The 22,021-nt window shown below is 61.9% G+C and overlaps 1 protein-coding gene across 2 annotated transcripts in view; it reads right to left on the bottom strand.

Moving 5' to 3' along the window:
- Positions 1-14,283: 14,283 nt before the first annotated feature.
- Positions 14,284-22,021, bottom strand: part of CEMIP (cell migration inducing hyaluronidase 1) — a 127,299-nt gene continuing 119,561 nt past the window's right edge. For both annotated transcript variants that reach the window (XM_032836810.1, XM_032836811.1), the window contains exons 25-29: positions 20,548-20,752; positions 20,337-20,423; positions 19,602-19,759; positions 16,612-16,712; positions 14,284-15,050 (exon numbers count right to left, since the gene is read on the bottom strand). In XM_032836810.1, the coding sequence (XP_032692701.1) occupies positions 14,923-15,050; positions 16,612-16,712; positions 19,602-19,759; positions 20,337-20,423; positions 20,548-20,752 (679 nt within the window). In that variant the 3' untranslated portion in view covers positions 14,284-14,922. The remainder of the gene's footprint in view (positions 15,051-16,611; positions 16,713-19,601; positions 19,760-20,336; positions 20,424-20,547; positions 20,753-22,021) is intronic.

Here is a 22,021-nt window from a genome sequence, read left to right on the forward strand (position 1 = left end):
GACCCTGGGATCATGACCTGAGCCGAAGGCAGAGGCTTAACCCACTGAGCCACACAGGCGCCCCTGTTTTGTTTTGTTTTGTTTTGTTTTAATTTCATTCTGTTTTTCATCTCAGCTGTTTTTATTAAAATTCAAGGTCTCATTAAGTTTTATGAACTCAAAGTCCAAATGGAGAATCTCCCCTTTGGGTTATATTTTTTCCCCCCAGAATGGACTGTTTCTCAGGAATCCTCAGTCTGTTTCTTCTTTCGTTGTTGTTTTGTAATTGCCAAACGTTTGGAGCTGCCAGGTCATTGTTTCCCCTCTCGCTCGTGCTTGGTGGACACAGGTCCCCCAGACCTTGGCCCACAGCATCTGTTTTGGGTGGGTTCCGCCTCCCCTCCCCTTGCTCCTGATCTGAGTGTTGTTTTGTTTTGCTGCAGCTGTGATCCAAGGACGTGGAGTGCCATTCCCCAGCTTTTCCACAGCCGAGTGGGACCGGCAGGGTCCTAGGCCGTGGTCTGGCTCGACAGGTGCACTCTGAGCTCTTGTGGTTTCTACCCAGTGACCTGGATCCACGGCTGCTCCCCACGGTGGCGGGAGGGGGTGACCCCCATTCCAGGAAGCCACTCGACACATCTTTGGAGAGTTTCTCACACTAGCCATGGACCTTGGACCGCCGGTGCCTCTCTGGGAGGGTCTGAGTGGAGTGTTCTTTGCCTCACTCCTCTGCACACCACGTCTTCTCTGCGGCCTGCAGAACGTGGGGTGCTGCCACGGGCCAGGGCAAGACGAGGGTGTGGGGAGGGCACCCTCCCCACGCCCTCGTCCTGCCCTGACACAAAGTGGAAGGGCGTCACACAGCCAGCAGCCAACATCAGTCATATTTTAATGCTCTCTATAAAAAATATGGTTAATGTAAAACAAAACAAAACAAAAAAAAACAACCCTGACAACAGCTGACTGCAAGAGAGATGGAACCGGACAGAGCAGGAAGGAAGGTGGACAGTGAGGCCACCAAGGACAAGGGTGGGGTCAACTCGTTTCTCTCAAAGCAGCAGACTCTGGTTCCACGTCCTCTGTTTTCAGAGTTCATATTCCGTGACTTCCCGGGTTCTTGCTTCCAGAGGAGGAACTGAAATCCTCATTTTTACTAAGATAACATGACAGCAGTGTTAAGAGAGCTCTATGAAAGGAAGAAATTCATCCACCAACACAGCAGCGGAGCTCCTGTCACCTGACCCCGTGTCCTTCAGAGCGGGATCGCGCGGCCCTCTCTGTTCCTGCAGAAAGGCCACTCCCTCTTCCGCTCGTCCCACACGCTGTCTGTTGTAATGCAGGGTCCACACACCCGGCGTTTAGCGGCTGTGACGCTCCAAGGTTTCGCTGCGCCTTAATTTTGCTCACCAGACCGATGTTGGGGAGAAAGTCGGACTGGACCGTGGTGCGAAGCCTGGTTCCCTTATAGCCTTCACCTCACTGTCCGAGCAGCCCCTCTGACCTTCAGCCCAAGCCCGCCCTGCTCACATGACTGACCCCACCCCCCTCGGTCATGGCCATGAACCCCGGACGTGAGCCCCTCACGCGAGCCGGAGTGAGCTGGCAGCCGAGTCGCAGAGAGCGGAGCAGCCAGACTGAAGGTGTCCAAACCTCAGTGAAGTTTCTAGGTTTGCCCTGAGTTTCGCACCTCCTGGGTCTTGCTTGGGCTGACACCGGAGCCTGAGGGCTCTAGATCCGGACAATCAACTCCCCACCGGAGCCAGTTTGCAGAGGTTTCCGCCGCAGGTCTCGCCAGCCCCAGCCCCATCCCCCTTGTCTGATTCTCCGACGCCGCACGCCCAGAGGAGACAGATCCAAGCAGGATGGGGAGCCCCGGCCCCGGGCGATCGCGGTGCTCCCCGTGTCTCGTCGCCGTTCTTTCCAGTCACTCACAAGCACGCATCGGAATTCATTTTTTGCCTCCCTGAAGAGGAGCCCTTTGGTCCTTCGAGGTTACTGGAACGAAGCACTCATTCTCGTGTACGTTGTGACTTTATTTCCAGAGTAATACTGACCGGTCACGCCCGTGCCGGCCATAGTTCATTACACACGCAGTGATTGAGTTTCCACGCCCCGTTGCCGAGGGAGGTGTCCTGTTCCCTGCTTGCTCAAGTCCCTTCCTCCCCTGCAAATGATTTCTTCTTTCATCTCCTCATCTGTTGCTGGATTCTGCCGGACAAAAAGTGTGTGCTGGACCCTTGCTAAAACGACGAGGAAGACTTAATTTAGGACCGTCCCAGCGAGAGCAAGGGCATGCCCCCGTGGTGAGCGCGGCTTGCTGCCCGAAGGCCGAGCCAGAGCGGCTTGGGCGTTCTCGCTGAGCCGGCCGCACAGGGTTCTGGGCGAAGGCAGGCCCGGGGCTGGGGTGTCAAGGGTCGGGGGCAGGTGCTGGACTGACTTAGCAGGGTCCCCGCTATAACGGGGCTTAGTGGGCGGGGCCAGGGGCCTGGGTGAGGTCAGTCCTCAGGAGAGCCCGACGAGTTTGCTCAAGGACAGGCGTCTGCCGCCCCGAGGTGTGCAGTGCGCGCTCCGTCCAACACGCCGTGGGAGCTGCTGGAGGAGGGCTTCCCTGCGGTGCGGCCTTCGGGTGCCTGTTCACCAGGCTGGGTGCGGCCGCAGGGGGTGGCCCGGCTCTCCCCCTGGGGGCCTGGGGATGCAGGTCTGAGACGAGAAGCCTGAAGGAGGGTAGCTGAGTCGGACCCTCCAGTTCAGCTGGGGCTGGGGGGCGAGGAGGAGGGTGACGATGGCAACAAGAAACCCAGCTCGGGCTTTAGAACTTCCTCACGTTCCTGTGACCAGCCACCTGGGAGCCTCGCCCCTGCCCCGCTGCAAAGCCAGCCAGGGCAGGGGGACGGGGGCTGGCCGGCCGCGGCAGCGCCAGGGAGAGCTCCGCCTCCTTCACGGGCCACGTCCGAGAAGCAGAACTGTTCCTTCTCTCCACCGTCCGGTCCTGAGAGCCAGGGCACCGCGGGGACAGCCACGTGGCCGGACCCTGTAAAGCCCTTGGGATCTCCTCCCCTGAGAGTCCGTCCAGCAGTTAGGGGTGTGTCCACTAGGGGGCAGCAGAGACTGGCCTCCGCCCGCCCCCCCCCCCCCAACCCCCCCCCACGCCCTGACCGCGCCCCTCCTGGGGTGGGAGTCCCAAAGCTGCTGTTCTAAGGAGCCCGTTGCACGGTCTGCACCGGCCGGACACCTGAGCACGTGTGGACACCGCTCTTCCTCTGACTTCCTCTTTGGAACGTAAGAGACTCGGGTCCTTGTGTGCCGTCTAATGTACTAATGCGTCCCAGGGCACAGGGCCCTAAGAGGGGAATACGGGGTTGTCCCCCCGCACCCCGTATTTTACACATGGGGAAGCCGAGGCACAGAGACCTGGAGTGTTTTTCCCCAGGTCGCCCTGCTAGGGATCGACAAAGGCAGGATTCGAACCTGGGCTCCATCTGGGACGAGGGCCGCTCCCGCATGTGGGCCACGGGGCACGCGCACGCGCCAGTTAGTGCCCTCCCTGAACACCGGCAGCCTCCTGGAACTGCACTGGCCACAGGGGTAAGGTGACCCAGACAGGCAAGCCCCTCCCTCGGCGGAGACCGAGGTCACTCACTGCTTCTGAGACGGCTGTGTGCAGGCTGTGTGCCACGGGATCTCACTGGCTCCCCAGAGCCACGGGCTTGCATGGCCCGGGTCAGTGCAGGTCCCCCCCCCACCCAGCCCCGCGCTGCCGCTGCCGCAGCCGCATCACGGTGGGCGCGTTGGGTGAGCCCCTGCCCCGGAACCCACGGGGCTGAGAGTTCCCGCCCCCTGGGAGCAGAGCGAGGATTGAGTGACAAATCCACGTGAGGCGTGTGACACGGCTTTCCGTAGTGCTGACCGTTCCCACACGGAGGGTTCTCCGCATGTGCCGCCTGCTCCACGTGGGGGGAGGTTCCGCGTGTGCCCCCTGTTCCCACGTGGAGGGTTCTTCCGATGAGTGAACAGAGGCCTATGAGGGTTGACCCCGACGTCCCAGTCACAGCTGGGAGGAGGCAGATAGCCTCCCGCCCAGGCCTGTCCGGGGGCCTGTGCCCCCCTCCCTGGAGCACAGGTCCCTAGGGTGTGGCCAGCGTGATGGCAAAGATGGTCCCGGAAGGAGGCCAGCATCTGCCCCACACACTGCATGCGGGAGCACTGCGGCCTGCGTCCTTCCTCGACCCCCGTGTGGTGCAGTGCCTGCGCTCAGCCAGGGCCTTCACCCGCCAAGGGCAGAGACCAGGGCCAGGTGGTCCCATCCCCACCACCGGCGAGGGATGTACCCTGGGAGAGCCCTGGGCGGACCGCAGGCTGACCGCGCCACTTCCAGGACAGGGGACTCGGGGCCCGTTGCAGGAGGTCCCACCAGGTGTCCCAGGCTACAAACGCCGCCGGGGCCTTCCTCACCTGAGCTGCAGCCGAGGCCGCTTGGGAGCTCCCCACTGTCCTTGCTGTCCTGACCCACCCCTCTCTGCACACGCGGCCGCCGCTCCCATTCCGTCCAGCCCTGGATGGACCAGAGCAGCCCGGCCGGCTGGGTGTTCCAGGCCTAGAGCACAGTCCTGGCAGACCTGAGGCCCTTCCCTTTCCTCCAGAGAAGTCTGCCAGAGTCTCCAAGGTGAAGGACCCAGGCCCACAGATTCGGAGCCTGGAGCACTGCGGGCGGGGAGCGCCGCTGTCCGCTGTCTGGAATGTCAGGAATTCCTGGGGACATGTGGTCTGCTGAGTGTCCGCGCTTCCCGGCCAGCCGGCGTTCTTCTCTGGGGAGTGAGGCTTCTCGCCGCGGGCCCAGATACACGGGCCTCTCTGATCCTCGCCCCCCGCCTCAGCCCCGAGTCGGATGACCTTGAGCGCCGTATCTGATGTCCCTCACGCTGGCCTCTCCTATAAACGGGGGTGGGGAGTTCTGCCAGGCCTGGAATTTACAGCCCAGGACCCAGAAGAAACAGGACAAGAGGGAGACCTTTCCAACGCGAAGAAGGGTCCCATTCAACCCTGAGGGTAGAATGAACCTTCCTTACAGACTCCCTGAGGTCTTTGCCCCTCCATTAGAGCCCCTGGAGGGTAAGGGGGCTGGTTTCTGCCTTTGGACACCTACTTCTAATTTTAAATCTGTGTATGTCACGGGCCAGAACGTGTCTGTCACCTCCTGCAGCACAGCTGGACCAAAGGATCCAAGGGAACAGCCCACCGAGGGGAGTTTGCCTCTGTCAGCTAGTTCTTTGGCCTTTTCAGATGCAGAGCAGGAGCCTGGAAAAAGGGAAGGGAGAAAGAGGTGCAAAGGCCCGGAGGCATGAGTGCGCAGGGCGAGGATGGACACAGAGGGAGGGAGGCGGCCAGTGGTTGTGGGAGTGTGGCCCTGGGATGGGGGTGGCAGAACCAGAGGCCTGCGTGTGCGCACGCGCGTGTGTATACACGTCAAATGTGGGGAATGCTGGCCAGCTGAGCCCTAAGATCGTGTAGCCTGTAACGATCTGCAGCTTCCAGAACCCACAGGGATTCTGCGGCTGACTCCGCCAGTGAGGGAGTGGGGTGTCGTCACAGACACTATCTCAGTGAGGGCCAATAACTCAGCAGAGCTGAACCTAAGTTACTTAGTCGTTCCCGCGTAGCTGACCACCGGGCTTCTTGGACCATGTCGCACGTGCACAAAGGATCCCGTAACGAGCAGCGTCACACGCAGTCTCTGTCTGCTGAGGCTAAGTGCCCCCTGAGTTCTTAGTAGGTCACGGGAAAGGACTGTTTTTAAGGCTCTTGACTCGTGATGCTAAATGCTCCCCAAAACGGCTACTTCCGACTCGCAGAGGCCTCCGTCACAGAACCGTGTGAAGGTGTGTGGACGCAAACCAGCGAGTGCCGTGTGGCCGGTCCCGGGTCCCCCTCCCAGCGCCGATAACTGTCCATATTTCCGTCATCATCTTTAATCTGTGTTTTGGGAAAGGGAACGTGCCTCGATTTAACCACTCTCTCATTATCGACTACTAGGGTTGTTTCGGAGTTTCCAATACCGTGTAGAATGCTGCGGCACAGGCCCCTGTCACCGACCCCCGTGCTCCCCTAGCCCTCAGCTCAGGATGCATGCTTGGACCCAGTTCTGGGGCCAGAGCTTTGCCCACGTTTTCAAATCACTTTTACGTACCAGTAAATCACTTTATAGGAAACGTGCACTAAGCAGCCGGTCACCGTCTGCGAGTGTCCGTCCCCGTCCCCTAGCGTTCAGTCTGATGGGGACCAGCAGCGTTTCCCTGTTGTTCCCATTGGCGTCATATAACTGCGGGTGAGTTTTTAAATGTATTTCTCTCCCGTCTGCATGTTTTCTACTGTGAATGGCTCCCTCCTGTGTTCCTCCTGGTTTTACCCCCTCCCGCCCCACCGCTCCCGTAGACTTGGTGCGAGCACCTGGGTATAACGTATCGGTATGAGGCGGGAGGCCCGGGAAGGGTCAGGTCATGAAGGGGCCACTTGCAAGCAGGGTGTGAAGTTTGGGCTGCAGCAAGGAGCAGGGCAGAGACGCTGGGCCTGCGGCCGCATGGGAAGCATCACCAGCCCGGAGCCTGGGGACCGGGAGGCAGGGCACTTACGGGGCCCTGGGTGGACGGTGGGAGAGGGCCCTGGCCCAAGTCCTGGCTTTCTGAGAGGGAGCACGCCTGCTGGCAGACACCCCGCAAGGAGGGACGCCGTGACCTTCGTTCCCTGAGCCAGCACCTCCCGCCCCCTGATGGTGCCTCCTGCCGGCCGGCCCCCTGGGAGTCAGAGGTGAGGAGTGGCTGTGGCCTCCCACCCACTCCTGGAGCGCAGAGGAGGGCAGGCTGGGGCACACGGAGCACACGGTGTCCACAGATGCCCGCTTCTTCTCTGGGGGAGCCGCTGAAGTTCAATTCCGCGGTCTTCGGGATTCTTCAGGATTTTGAATTTAATAATTCCACAGAGTCCTAGCAACCCATCGTGATGACTTCACCGTCTGCCGGCACCGGCCAGAGCACCCCCCGCCCCAGCTGTGCGTCTCTCCTCAGCCAGATGCAGTGTGTCCCTCTGGCCCGGGAAGGACACGACACCAGCAAGCAAGTCCCCATGTTAGCAGCGTCTTTCTCCTCCCGAAAATGACACGCTCCTGTCTGGGGGGGTCCAGTCCTTGCCCTCGTCCCTCCACCGTGGGAGGGGCTGCTGGGCCTGAGGGGCGGTCAGGCGGAGACCAGCAGACACTGCTGTTCTGCTCAGGGTCGCCTTCCAGACGCTCTGCTGCCTCCGCCTCCCACCAGCGATGGCTCCCACAGGACCCTTGGGCCCTGCAGCTCACCGTGGGCCCCATCAGGACAGTCACAGCGTGGACTTCAGCCACACTGCAAACCAGCGCTGTCCTCCTGCCCCCACAGCCGGCTCCCTACCCACCACCGGCAGGGGAGGGGGCGTGCGCTCTCCCTCTCCTCTTCCTGCTCAGGGTCCCAAGCCCCCCATCCCTGCTGGCTCCTCTAGGGTGGGGCACAGAGCCGGGGGCTGGAGGAGGGGGGGCAGTCTGTGCGATTGCAGGGGTCCTCCGGTCCCCTGTTAGGGCACGTGTCCGAGCATTGGCTCTGGCTTGGGCTGTGTTCTGGATTATTCCCAGATGCTGTTCTACCTACTTGGATCTGAGCAATAGTCTCCAGTTAAATACTGGTAAAGCCACCTTCTCCTTCAGCTCCTGCCTCCGGAGGCCCCGCAGCCCCTTCCTGTAAGGGTTCCCCTCTGGGGCAGGGCCCTTCAGGCTCATGCTTGCGGGGGGTAAGCTCCACGGCTCCCGGGAAACCCCGTGCATCCTTGCCCAGCCCAGGAGGAAGGTGCGTCTCCCCAGAGGCTGTGCTCTGTTCTCCCGGGACCTGCGTGTTCCCTGTGTCCTTGAGTCACCCCCAGATGAGCAGAGGGACATCTTCAGCCTCCGCCATGCCGAGGGACAGGGGCACGGGATAGCTCTCCAGAGGACGCTGGGTGGCAGCCGGGTGGCCTGTGAGCTGGAGTCCAGCTGAGAAGTAAAATGTCAATCTTGTCTTCCTGCAGATACCCCATCTCCCAGGAGGGGTTCTCTTGGCACCCGTCCGCTGGCTTGGGGACGCACCCCGGAGAGAGGGCAGACATTCTATTCTTGGAATTTCCGTCAGGGACGGCCCCCCAGGCAGAGCCTCTTGCCTCCCGTTCCCTAACCTGGAGGGGGTGATGGGGCCCAGAACATCCCTCTCCACACGTCCTTCCCGGACGACCCGGGCACCTGCTCAGAACGTGGGTAACTGTCACATGCTGCCCCCGCCAAGCCCCGCTCCAGACGGGTCCTGGCAAGAGGTGAGTGTGTTCACAGCCCCGTCATGTTAGCATGACCACGGTCAGGGGCTCCGTAGATTCTCGGGGCTGCTCAAGGTGGGGCCCGGAGAAAATCGTCTTTGCTCCACAGAGCACCCGGATGAGGGTTTGGATAAGAGAAGAAATGCTTAGCCCAACTTTTTAAAAAGGGTTTATTTGTTTATTTGTCAGGAGAGAGAGAGCGCGCACAGCAGGGAGAGCAGAAAGCAGAGGGAGAAGCAGGCTGCCCCCCAAGCAAGGAGCCCGATGCACGGCTCCATCCCGGCACCCTGGGGTCATGACCTGAGCCGAAGGCAGAGGCTTTAATCCACTGAGCCACCCAGGTGCTCCCAATTTTTTAAACTGTAGTTAGTGGAGGGAAACAACAGTTCTTTGCGTAAGGGGAGGAGGCTTCTGATGTCCCAGAGCAGCAGCCGGAGGCAGGGATTTGCTTAAGGCGTATGTCGGGGGACGGGAGGCAGACGGGCTTTCCGGCCGTGATGACTGATTTTCTACCTTCGGTTGTTGCTCCGCCGTGTTCCCAAGCCTTCAGCAAAACGCTGCTACGTCCAGGTAACTTCCTGTGCTCGTGTCTCTGGGGGATCGAGAAGGAAGGGGCCGTGTTTCCCGCCGAGGTCACTGTGTGGTGTCTGTCAGCTGAGACAAGGAAGGTCCAAAGTGGAGGCCAGCCATGCAGGGGGGCAGCGGGGGCTCCTGCGAGTGTGTGTGTGTGTGTGTGTGTGTGTGTGCGTGCTAGCGTGCGTGTGTGTACGCGTGTGTGCACGGGCAGGACTCAGCCGCGAGGGCGGGCACCGGGGTTCTCCCAGGCGCGGCAGCTTGTGCGGGTTCACTAAGCGAAGACATCATCCAGGCACCGGGGACGCCCAGGCAGCCCGCGTTTGTGGTGCAAATGATCGAACTTCGTCTCCTCGGTGGGACTAAAGTCCTCCGACTGCTGCTGAGGGCACACGAGGTGCCTGTGGGCGCTCACAGCCTGGCCGGGTCTTACTGCGCTTGGGAGACGCTGCGTGTTTCTAGAGCTGAAGGTCCGCGGTGGCCCCGGGTCGAGCAGCTCTGCCGGCGCCGTCGTTCCACCCTTGCTGGCGTGTGTGTCCGCCGCCCGCTTGGCCGCTTTCTGCCACACCTCAGACTCGCTCGCCGTCCCTGCGACTGTCCCTGTGAGCTGCGGTCAGAGACGACGACTCCCCGGACGATGGCTTGTGTTTTTTAAGGATACAGTGTTTTATTTTGTTATTCTTTATTTTTATCTTTTTAACTTTATTTTTTAAAGATTTTATTTATTTATTTGACAGAGACACAGCGAGGGAGGGAACACAAGCAGGGGGAGTGGGAGGGGGGAAGCTGACTCCCCCCTGAGCAGGGAGCCCCATGTGGGGCTCCATCCCAGGACCCTGGGATCAGGACCTGAGCCGAAGGCAGACACTTAACCCACTGAGCCACCCAGGAGCCCCGTGATACAGTATTTTAAAAACTCAGGTGCGTACGTTGGTCTTTCTCGACATGATGCTCTGGCGTATTTAATAGGTGGTGTCACCGTAACATTTATGGGTCCCGGAAATCCAAAGTTCACTTGCTTTGCTTTACAGCGACCCCGTCCACGTGTGTGGTCTAGAGCTGAGCCTCAGGCTTCAGGGGTCCTCGCCCCTCACTTCCTGCTCCTTCCGGTGCCCCTAGGGGAGGGGAGCGCCACGTGGGTTCAGGGGGCATCTGGGTGTCGGCCTCGGGGAAGCGGGCAGAGACCGGTCGGCTGATGCCTTCATTCAGCATTGGAGGCTGCATTTGCTCTGCCCCCATGGGAAGTCAGGGGGTCCTGCCCTGAGCGAGGCTGGTGGGAGGGCTGGGTGGCAGCCCGAGGCAGGGGTGCGTGGTGGTGGTGCAGGCCCTGGGCCCCGGGGGGAGGAAGGAGGAAGGGGGGTCAGAGAAGCCTTTGCGTGGCCCTCAGCCTTGGAGAGAGCAGGCATCAGCCCGCGGAGAAGGAAGAGGGAAGCGTGTGCCCGGGATAAGGAACAGGTCACAGGTGCCTGGCAGAGACCCTGGGTGCCTCGGATGGTGGAGGGGTGAGAAGTGATGAGGGTTCTGTGTGCCTCGGGCCGGGATGGGGACCGGTGGGTGACATAGTGGTGGGTGACGAGGCTGAGACGCAGGCACACACTAGGTTGGGGACGACCCAGTCTGTCCGTGGATGTGGGAACGACATTACCCCATCCTGCTTCTCACTCAGAGCCATTGCATTTTAAGCCTGAACTCTGACCTCTCGAGGCCGCCGCAGGGTGTCTGAGTGGACACCCGTCTCTCCTACCCCCTGCATGTAGGGAGAGCCCCCACCGCTCGCTGCGCTGTCTCCCCAGCCTTTGTCTCCAGGCCCTCGAGCTCGGTTCCCGGTCGGAGCGTTTTTCCTGCCCGTCTTCCTTGCTTAGTTCCTGCTCCTTCCCTAGAACCTCCTGTGCCCTGGCCCGCAGCCCACCGAGGCTGGCCCGTCCGTGCACACGGGACTCCCCTGTAAGTGCGGGTGAAGGAGCAGAGGCCAAAGGGTCCCCGCCACCCCCTGCCCTGCCAGCTCGTCGGCAGCTCCCTCTGCCCCTGGGTTGGCCGGCTGCTGCGGTCTCCCTGCCTGGTCCCCCGCCCCTTCCTGGGGGCCGGTCCTGTCACCAAGCCAGTGCAGGGGCTCCTTGGAGCAGGGACACTGCTATGGTTAAGTCACCAGGGACCGCCCCCACCATCAAGTCCTGGGGTCCCTGAAACCCGCCCATCAGCTCCCCTCACGCAGCTCCCCGACCCATGGCCTGCCACCTCTGCTAGCTTCCTGCCCGCCCGGGCTGGGTCCCCGTCCCTCATCGGTCCCCAGGTGAGGTGCGTTCGCCGCCCCGGGCCTGCCATTCGCTGGCGGTGGGGCCGCCTGCTCCCCATCGGGCTCTTTCCTGCTCCCATCGGTGCTGAAGGAGTACGCAAGTGTGAGCTCCGCCGCGGGTCACGGTCCGGGACAGCGCGGGGGTCGCGCATCCGCCCGGCCACTGCCGCGGGCGTCCCAGCCGGTCCGGCCGAGGTGTCTGTGAGGACTTGGTACCAGCGGTGCAGGGCCGGCCCGAGAGGGCACCGAGCACACACGAGCACACACACGTTCACAGTCACACACACACGCACATATACATGCACGGTCACATGGGCATACTCACGTGGACACACACACACGAGCACACACACACTGATTCACATGCGCACATTCACACACTTTCGCAGGCCCACACATTAACACGCACACACATCCACACGCTAACACACCCACACCCACACACACACACGTGAGGGGCGGAGATGGAGGAAGCCCAGTGTAGGAGCCCCAGGGGCTCTCCGGAAACCACCAAGAGGAGACCTTCGTGTAAGGATAGAAACAGCCCGGGTCTGCCCCGCCCAGGATGCAGCCACAAGCCCCAGGTCCCCCAAGCCCGTCTCATGTGGCAAGTGCCCCCTGAGGACTGAGTTTTTCATCATATTTAACTGTGATTAAGCGTGGATAGCTACGTTGTCTGTGGCTGCCTCCGGGGCGGTGCAGCTTAGGGCACAGCCTGGTCACCTGTTCCAGCTCTGCTTCCCACGCCTCCCCCCAGATCCGGCGAGGCCCTCCCGGTGCAGCCAAGGGGCCCACACGAGGCTGGCCCCCCCGTCTTGTCCGGCCGCTTGCTTCGGACCCGCTTCTCCACCTCCATGCTGTCCTCGGACGCTGGGTTTGGCGTCCAGAAGAAAGAGACAGTCCTGCTTCGAGTCAAGACCCCGTTGGCTTGCCCCTGGGGGACGAGGAGTTACCCTGCCAGCAACCTGACCGCTTGGGAACGTGGAGGCCAGGGCACGTCCTGGGCCTGGCCCGCGGTGAGTGAGTGACAGCTTCTTGTCCAGGACCTATCGGCGCCCCCTCGGGACGGGGCGAGGTAGGACGCTGGCGTATAATTATCCTTGGAAGTGAGAGAGGCACTCACTGATCGCGTCCATCTCATTTCCCTTAGATATCTGGCTTCAAATGAGGGCCGCATTCACGGAAAACAAAGCAAGCAGGCAGGAGAAGGATATCCTTTGTGTGTTTACTATGGTACAGCAAGGTTCTCCAAACCAGAGCCAAGGTCCTCTGCTGCCCACAGAAGGCTCTGGGTTCACCCCCCTCACACGACATTTAAGACAACTCTTCATTTCTCTGATCATGACTTCTCCAAGTGCATATAGAATAAATAAATAGAAAATACATCTTTGTTCATGGTAGCGCCGTTTACACACAAAACACACGGTACATCGAATTCCCGAAAAAGGACCCGCTATTTCGGCAACAGGAAGGAGACAAGCATCTCAGAGGAGTGTCTTTTACCCTAAAGGCCCAGCTCCCGTGAATGCTGACAGAGAGAACCACAGGAGCAGGGTTCCAAGCCACGAGACAGTCCGCGCCACCAAGAATGCTCCCGGAGAGAAAGCACACAGATCCAGCGCCATTAGACGTATGTACAACTCTGAGGGATCTCAAATGGGTCGTTTCGGAAAGTAACTGAACTAGAGGCAGCCCGCGTCCTGGCCACCCAAAGTGATCCCATCCCAACTGCTTCACAGTGCTGAGGCCCTTTGCACTGCCAGGGTCTGAAACCCCGCAGAACTGTAGCCACGAACGTGATGAGGTCATCTCGGCTCCATTCCCAGGGCCCCGCAGCCGCCCCGTCCCACCGCCACCTCGGAGCCGCTGGGCGAACTGGGAGGTGTTGGCTCAGCCTGGGGAGGGGGCCTCCTGCCCGAGTGTCATGGGTGCGCCCGGGCGCAGGGAGCCAAGAAGGCCCTCTCTGAAGAAAGGCTTTGTGGTTGGTTGCAGCAAAGGGGAAACCGCAGCTCCTTGTGGCCCCCTGGGTGACTCGGGGACCTGAGCGGAGAAGGGAAGCTTTCCTCCTTCCCGGAACTCTCTGCGAGTGCTGAGCAGTCGCTGGAGGCCCGCAGTGGGCCCCGCAGCTCTGCAGACGCCCCCAGAGCTCACCGGAAGCCTGGCAGTGTGCCCCGATGCTGTCCCCTGGGCCACGCCTGCAGGCCTGCAGACCAGGGGACACCTGGGGAAGGGTCGTGGCTGCCGGGTGCCCTCTCGAGGGGTGGCAGGTACTTGGAACCCCGTGGAGCCTGCAGGGCCACCCCCAGCCCACGGGAGGGCGCCCACTGTGCACAGGCCAGGAGGAAACCGCCATGGGCCAGTTCTCTCCATTCTGATCTGTCTTCCCTTCCAGGGGGCTTGGTCCCATCTGGGGAGCTCCCTCGGGGGTGCGGGACACCCTGGGGCCCGTTGTTGAGGCAATGTGGTGTGGCAGCAGGTCTGGGCATGGATGCGCCCGGCCCCCGGCCTGGCTATGTGGTTCTTCCCCATTCAGGTTTCACGTGCCCTGTCCACAAAATGAGGGTTTGGGCCTAGGTCACCAGTAAAGTCCTTTCCAAGCCCGAAACCCTGGGTTCCTTGAGGGGTGAGCCCGTTCAGGAACCCATGAGGCCCCAGATAGGATCTCATGTCTCTCCGCCTAGCTCCACTGATCCGGGGCCTGAAGGCCGCTGACTGGGGACTGAAGTGCTCCCCACAGTGGGCCCGGCCCGCCCAGCCCACCCCCCTGCCCGGCGCACTTGGCCGTGAGAGTGGCCAGCAAGTGGGAGGCAGAGGGTGATCCGCAGTCCCCGGCTTCATCTCTGAACCCCTCTGCCCACCAGATGCCCGGCCCTTCCTTCCTGTGGGCCTGTTTCTCCTGCGGGAAGCTTCCTGACCCCTCAAGTGTGCGGGATCCTTCCCTCCAGGGCACCCACGTGGGTCCCCATCCTTCCTACTTCACAGTCTCCGCCTGGCATCGGGGGGCACGCAGACCTGACCGCCTGTCCCCCCAGCCTGCAAGCCTCTGACTCCAGGCCTGGCTTCTCACCGCCCCCACCCTGCATGCCCCAGGGCACCCCGCATCCCAGGCACTGGCCAGGAAGAATCCCATCTACGGCTAGGGTCTGTGTGTGGTGCGGAAAGCCACAGACTTCTGGAATCTCACGACAGAAAGGGCCTCTAGAAGTCACCTAGTCCTCCCCCCATCCCGGGACCTGAAGTCTCCAGAAGGGCTGAACCCCTCCAGAGGCAGGGCTGGCCCATTCCCCAAGGGCAGCCGGTCCCGCCTTGGCGAGCGCTGTCTACACCCCAGCTCCCAAGGCCTGAAGGTTGCCGCTCGCTTACAGGAACAGAGATTTCCCGAAGACCCAACTCTCTTCCCGGCTCCACCGCCCACCATGCACGCTGGGGAGCACGGAGATCTGTGAGTGGCTGATCGGGGCTCCAGGTGCCAGCACCACTCGGGGCTCCTCGTACACCCCCCCCACCTCCCCACCCCCCTGCAGAGGCAGGAGAGAAGTACCCAGGAGGCTGCAGGGAGACCCTTGAGTGGAGGCTAGGGAGGGGGTGGGCAGCACCAGGCATCTCTGACGGCCTCCCCTTGGCCCATCAGGGCTGACCCCACTGGGGCCAGGTCCGGGGGAGCCGCCCGCCACGGGGGTCCGCCATCACTGTGCACCGGGGGCAGCACCGTGAGCAGCCCCTCACAGCTTCTTCTTCCTCACCACGGGGATCGGCACCACTTGGAAGATCTTGGCCTTGTGGTCGTCCGTGTCCAGGGTCACCCAGGTGGGCCGGAAGTCCCCTTTGAAGCCAACGAATGCCATCTTTTCTGGAAAGTGGGGATGGGTCCAATGAACAGAAGCCCCGAGGGAGTAGCCATGCTCCCCCACCTCACAGGGCTCCCCGTCACCGTCTCCCTGCCCCTACCAGGTAGCCCCCAGGATAGCTCGGTGCCCGGCTACAGATGCTACCTGGAGGGGCACACGGGGTGTCACCTGAGCCTTGGGGCCAGCCACGTGGGGTGGTGGCTCTGCTTTACCCAGGACACCTCCTGGGAGCACCCACCACCTTCGAGCTGAGCCCCCCACCCTCCCATGTCTGAAGCCCAGCGACCCCATCTCTCCTGGTAGAGGTGGGCCCCACTACAAGATCTCTCCCCGGCCCCCACCTTGCTCCCACAGGCTGTGGGCTTAGAAGAACTTTGTCTAGGGCACGGAGTGGACAGAGCAGCCCAACCAGACGGCAAGGCCTCGGCCCCCACACAGTCTCCCCACAAGAGGGAGACTCTTGCATTCAGAGTTTAACCATTGGAGGGCCGTGCGCCTCCATGTCCACACCGAGGAACGGCCCAGGCCGGCGGGCCGCACACATTTCTCACCGCTGGGAAAGCACCGCTCGACGGAGGTCACCCCAGGAATGGCCGCTTTTGGCAACCAGATTGTAATTAAAAAGAGAGAGGCCCCCAAATGATTCAGGACTGAGCTGGAAAAGAGACCTCTCTCCCTGGGGTTCTCCTTCGGCACTTTGAAGGGCCTTCGTTCATGGGTCCTGACTTTTCTCTGGGAGCTGCCTGGAGTTCCCGTCTGCTAGGACAGGCGGCCAGCGCTAGAGGGTTCTCGTGGTCAGGGTGGCACGGCAGCCAGCAGCCCTGACTGGCTCCGGACTAGGAACATTCAGATCCAAATTCAAATCTTGGGCAAGTTACTCAGGTGTCTAACTCTATCTAAAATGGAAATCAGGGAACCAGTTGCCCGGTTCTTCATGAATTACAGGGTGCCCAGCAAACGGCAGGGCTGCACACCACACATGGACCACCGTGGACGGGAGTGTCCCCTGCCTCCCTCCCAGCCTCCCCAGGGACACCCCCCCAACATAGCCTGTGGTGACGGTGGCAAGGGTCAGGCCCGCATTTCTGGGCTGGCTGGCATCTTCCCTGCGGGGTCTGTGCTGGACCTTGTCACAAAAGGGCTGGGTGACCATGGACGAGCCACCTAGAATCTCTGGGCTTTCCTTTTCTCCAGGTAGGGAGGGACAAATGAGCCCGGAGGAAATGTGGGGCGTCTGCCGGAGCGGAGCGCGGGGAGGTGGGCCCTTCCAGGCTGAGCCGCAGAACCTGGGAGGACGGTCAGAGCGAGCCACTTTTCTGCGGGTATTTTGTTAAAAGGGGGGCGGAGCACTTGCTGAGCAGACGGGCAAACACCTCCAGCAGGTTTCTGCCAGTGCCTGGCCGCACAGTGGCGTGGGGACAGGGGACATCTCGCCCGTGCATCCCAGAAGGCCACCACTTGTGCTGAGGACTCAGAGGCTTGGTGGGAAGCAAGGGGTAGCAGCAGCCACACCCCAGGGATCTGGACCCACAGTCGATGCGCACCCCACTCTAGACCACTTACCTTTCAATTTGAGGCTCTTGTCTACACCGAGGCTTTCCAGCACTCTGGTCCAGGGGCCCCTGGGGGTGTATCTTCCCTTGGACACCATGAGCACGATGGAACTGCCGAGAGAGGGGGCGTCAGAGGTCAGGCTGGAGGGAGGGCCCCTCCTGGGCAGTGGCGGGGGCGGTGGGGGAAGAGGTGGTCAGCAGTGCCCAGAGGTCCGACTAGGGGTTTGGGAAAGGGCAGCCTGTCCCGTGTGTCACGCTGATGGCTATTTCCGTGCACTGACCAACATCCTGAGCATCCCTCCCACATCTGGCTGCTATCAGTGCCCGTGGCCTCTCCGAGCCCGCTCTCCGCCGGCCTGCTGCCCGTGCATGTCTGTCCCCAGACAGGACAAAGTAGGAGCGCAGAGCACGCCTCCGCCAGGGCCCGGCACGTGGAGAAGGGATGTCAGTTTGCATTTATTGGTTAGGACTGAGAGAAATGTGGCGGGAGAGAAAGCCACCGGCCGGGGTTACCTTGTGCTCAGGGGAGGGGTAACGTCACATTCCCGTCCCTTCCCTCTGCTCAGACAACACAGCGCTACGGCTCAGTTTGCAAACGGGGAGATTGGGGAGAGTTTAGTAAGTGTCTGAGAGGACCTGTCCAGGGGGAGCCGTGCTCAGGGGTGGGGGGCAGAGGCCTGGAGCTGGGGGTGTGCCCAGCCTGGTGGTCCCAACTTGCAAAAGTGCAGATCTGGGGCAAGGCTCGCCTGCCTGGGTTGTGTTCAGGCCAAAGTGCTGGGAACACGGGCTCCTAGCGGCAGACTCAGCCTGCCGGGCCAGACAGGAGGAAGTGAGCACCTCCCCCAGGAACAGAAGCCCAACGGGGCTTCCAGTTCACATCTCAAAGGAATCCTATAACCACAGACCACAGTCCAGACATGGAGAGACTGTACAGGATTGTGGAACCCACTGTCACCCCCGTTCGTGTCCCACTGGGAGCAGAAGGGTCACTCCTCAGATGCAGAGGGCTTGTTGGCCTCATGACAGACAGGACGGGAGCTGCAGCTGCGTGTGGCTCTGGGGAGTTTGGGGAGGAGGCCCGCGGGGCTGGGGGGTTAAGCCCGTTAGGGAGGGGAGCATTGCAAACACTCCCTCTTCACTGGATTCAGGCTGTATTCCCAGGAGGCTGCTGCGCCACTGGCCCAGCTCAGAGCCAAGGCTGGAGTCCCTTCCTGCTGGGGTGACCCCAAACCGAGGTCATGCCGTCCAGACAGGGCCCTAGGTTAGCTCACAGGAACTGGACAGGGAGACAGGGTTCCTCGTGGGCATGCAGAAGACTGCAGCCTGTCGGTGTCCCTGTCTGCCTGGTGTGCGGCTGTCCTGGCCTGTGAGCCCCGCACCTGTCAGCAGGGAGGCTCCCCGGGACGGCAGGGCAGAGCCTGCTCCTATAAGCCGTTCTTAATGTTCCATCCGGGGGACAGTGGCTGCCTCCTCCTAGCCCTGGGACCCCGGCGCCAGTGGCCAGCTGGGGACAGGCTGGAAGGGGCCGGGCAGGCCCGGGGCGAGAGTGGGGAAGGACGTGCCCTGCCGTATTCCTTGCTCCTTCGCAGGAGGTCAGACAGGGGCCTGCTGCTACCCAGTTACTGTCATGGCCCCCAGCAAGGCCCCGGGGCTGGCTCATGGCAGGTTCTCAGTGAGGACTCCTCCCCGAGGCTCACGGGGCTGCTGCCTGGGCCCAGAGGAGCCCTGGGCAGGGGGGTGTCCCATGCCTCTGCCCCTCCCCTAAACGGGGTGGCTCTGTTCCAGACCTCTGCACCCTGTTTTGTTACAAGAAGAAATCCTCTGGCCAAAAAAGGCATGAAAACTACAGACCCCAAGATGAAAAATGAGTTTTCCCCAAATCAGTAAATCCAATCTTTCTGCGTGAATGTGTAACGCTAAAGAAGCTTCTAGTGGGGGATAGCGCGAAGACTAAGTGTGAGTAAGCAGAGCCCCCACTCTCCGGACACGCCCCTCACACACCCGGTGTCCGTGCATCACGGTCTCACCAGTCAGTATTTCCCGAACACCTGCGTGAGGCACTCTGCTCAGACGTCCTGCCCGGCCGGCTCCCGGCTCGAGAGTGGATTCTGCACCCAGTGGACCAGAAACGCACAGGTTCCACATGCCCCCACATGGAGAACTGCACGCCCTGGACCGGCAGTCTCCCTGTCGCCCGCCCCACCAAGGCTACGGCTTCGGGAGACACAGAGCTTTCTGGCGGCAGCGGGAGAGACCTCGCCAAAGACGCGCGTGTGTTAGATCGGGACGTGCCGGGAGGTCCCCGGGGACTCCTAGCAGAGGGCACAGGAGGTACAGGTAAGAATTCAAGCCAGCGGTCCGCAGGGAGGATGGGTCTGATGGGGCTGCCGCACAGGCCGGCCTGCTAGGAGGCCGAGTCCAGGGTGCCGGTGGCAGAGGGGCCGGTGGGCAGCCACCAGAAGGACTGGCAGGAGGGTGCAGACGCGCTGATGGGGACACGGGGACAGAGGGGAAATGACAGGGGAGTTGAGAAGGATGCCCAGACTCTGGTCGGGCTGTCTGGCAGGACGGCGCTGATGAACTAAAACAGAGTGAGCCAGGGGCGGGGCTGGCCGGGGCGGTTGCAGGACAGCAGCCGGCGAGAGGTGGGCCTGGAGGAGACACCCGGATGGCGTTGCCCGAGGAGCCGTTGGACAGGAATGTCCGGGCCAAGGAGAGGTCTGGGCTGGAGATACTCAAAAGCCACCAGCATTTGGATCGAATTGGAAGTGTGGGAGGGATGAGATCATGCTGGGGAAGCGCGGCGTGGCCGGGGAAGAGGGCCGGGCCGGGCCTCCAACTCGGAAGCGGGCAGCCCGGCCGCTGACCTCCATTCAGTGTGGCCTCGGCTCCCACACGAGTCGCCAGGCGGCACTTCCCCGGTGAGACCCCCGCCCGGCTCCTGCAGGCTGAAGTGGCCAGGAGGGGCCCAACTGGGGGGTCTGCCGAGCCCACACTCACTTGTCTGGAAGGGCCGCGATGTGCTCCAGCAGCTGCCACGGGACGCCCTGCAGAATGACGTTCCGGAAGCTGGCGTGGCTCAGCAGGTGGCCCCGGTGGCCATCCACCGCCAGCACCTGGAGGCCGTCCTCCACGCTGGGGTGCTTCACGCCGTCCACCTGCAGGCGCAGAGCAGCGCGGCTGTGATGTAGGGTCCCGAGGCTCTCCTGCCCCGTGGCTCCCGTGCGCACCCCGGGGCGGCCTGTCTGCGAAGCTCTTCCACACAGAGAGCCCTCCTCCGTGGGTTCTCTGGAGGGGCCTGAGTGCGGCCGTGTCACTTGGACACGGTGGAAGTCACCTTACATGGACATCGGGTCTTTGCAGGGGTCCTTAGAGTAAGAATCTGGAGCTGAGGTGGTCGTGGATTTGGGACGGGCCCTAAACCAGCGATAAGGGTCCTTGTGGGAGGAAGCTGGGGGTGTGGGGCTCCCCCGCTCAGGGAGGAGGTGGTGGGGACAGAGGCACCATGGAGGGACGTGTCCTCGAGCCGGGACGGCAGGGACAGCCAGCAGCCACCAGAGGCCTTGGCCACTGCTCCCTTGGAGGCTGGAGAAGGACCTGGCCCTGCCATCCCCCGACGTCGGACTTCTGTCCTCCAGGGTGTTCCGGAGGAGGAAGGCTTGTGACAACAGCCCTAGGAGACCGACCACACCCCGTGGGCAGCCCCCGCCCCCCCACAGGGCCAGAGCCACTCACTTCCATGTAGGCGACGTCGCTCATGAGATGGAAGAAGCGCTGCGTGGAACTTTCCATCTTCACCTCCAGGAAGCGGTCCTTCGTCTTCTGCAACAGAGCAGCCGGCGCGGGCGTTGGTCTGGGAGCCACGCCACGTCTCCCGCACCCCCGATCCCCGCATCAGCCCTTGTGGGCTCTGGGCCCGGTTACAAAGGCCGTCCCGGCCACTCACCAGCTGGGCGCCAAGGAGCTTCCGGGGCATGGGCACGTCCACGACCGGCCGCTCGGCGAACCGGGGGTAGGCGCTGGCCGTGCAGTCACTGACGCCCGCGTCCTTGGGCAGCAGAGCCTTGATCTTGATTCTCTCGCAGCCTCTCACCGAGCAGAAGGCGAACCTCTCCCTCTCGCTGTGCGCTTCCAGCTTCAGGAACAGCAGCCTGCAGGGGGGCACGGCCGGTCGGCTCTGGGGCTTGCCAAGCCCCCGCGGGACCCACCCGCCGCCATTAGATGCGTCCGCCGCCCCCATTAGACGCGCACGCCCTCCAGCATGGCCAGCAGGCCGCGTCTGTCTCGGGTCGTGTGCGGTCAGAGAGAGAAACCCCCGGGAGAGAGCTAGTAACAGGGACGCGGACCCTTCTCGGAGCCCCTCTCCACGCAGTCCCGCAGTGTCTCACTTTAACCCTCAGACAATCCTGAGCAGTAGGGACTGGGACCATCCTGATTTCTCAGCCGGGGAACCAAGGCTCAGAGAAGCCAAGTGAGTAGCCCAGCATCGCACAGCAGGACGGCAACAGAGCTGGACAGTCCGTCCCTTCACGGCACCGGGTCGGGAAGGTGCTCCCAGGTTTCCTGGCCGGTTTGACCTCCGGACTGGAATGGATTCTCGCTTCCCGGAAAGGACCAGACGCGGCCCGGGGGTTGCAGGGGCTCAGAGGGTGAGCATGGCAAGCACCAACTTGGGGCTTATCACTGACGGCTCAGTTCTGGGGAGAGCTTTCAGGTGACTCCCACCCTGGCAACGTTAGCCTCGCTGACACGGGTTGTCCCCGGGCGCTGACCTCGGCCGCGCCCACACTGCCCAGCCAGCCCGATGCCGCAGCCCCACCCCACATGGCCGGTAGTGCCAAGGACACAGTCTACATGCGCAGAGAGCCCCCAGAATTGGGGAAGCCCAATGGTTCGGTCTTCTACCCAGGAAACAAGCATCCTGGAACCCAGCTCACATCCCCGAGCTTGTAACGGAACTGAATAAGGCACGGCATCGTCATCGGCGGGACCTGATCGTGGGGACCAAGGATCAGGGGGTACCCAGGTGGCTCAGTCATTAAGCGTCTGCCTTTAGCTCAGGTCGTGAGCTCATGGGAAGCCTGCTTCTCCCTCCCCCACACCCCCAGCTTGTGTTCCCTCTCTTGCTGTCAAATAAATAAATAAAATCTTTAAAAAAAAAAAAAAGAATGAGAAAACGGGGGCACATGGGTGGCGTAGCGGTTAAGCATCTGACTCTTGGTTTTGGCTCAGGGTCATGATCTCAGGTCGTGAGATCGAGCCCCACAGTGGGCTCTGCACTGAGTGGAGAGTCTGCTTGGGATTCTCGCTCTCCCTCTACCCCTCCCCTCCGTGCGCTCTCTCTCTCAAACTAATCTTTAAAAAAAGAGAATGGGAAAATCGCCGTGAAGTAATCCTTTCCCGGACTCCTGGGGGGCTGG

This window comes from Lontra canadensis, unplaced genomic scaffold (genome assembly GCF_010015895.1).
Source record: "Lontra canadensis isolate GAN:19392208 unplaced genomic scaffold, GSC_riverotter_1.0 scaffold94, whole genome shotgun sequence".
Classification (NCBI taxonomy): domain Eukaryota; kingdom Metazoa; phylum Chordata; class Mammalia; order Carnivora; family Mustelidae; genus Lontra; species Lontra canadensis.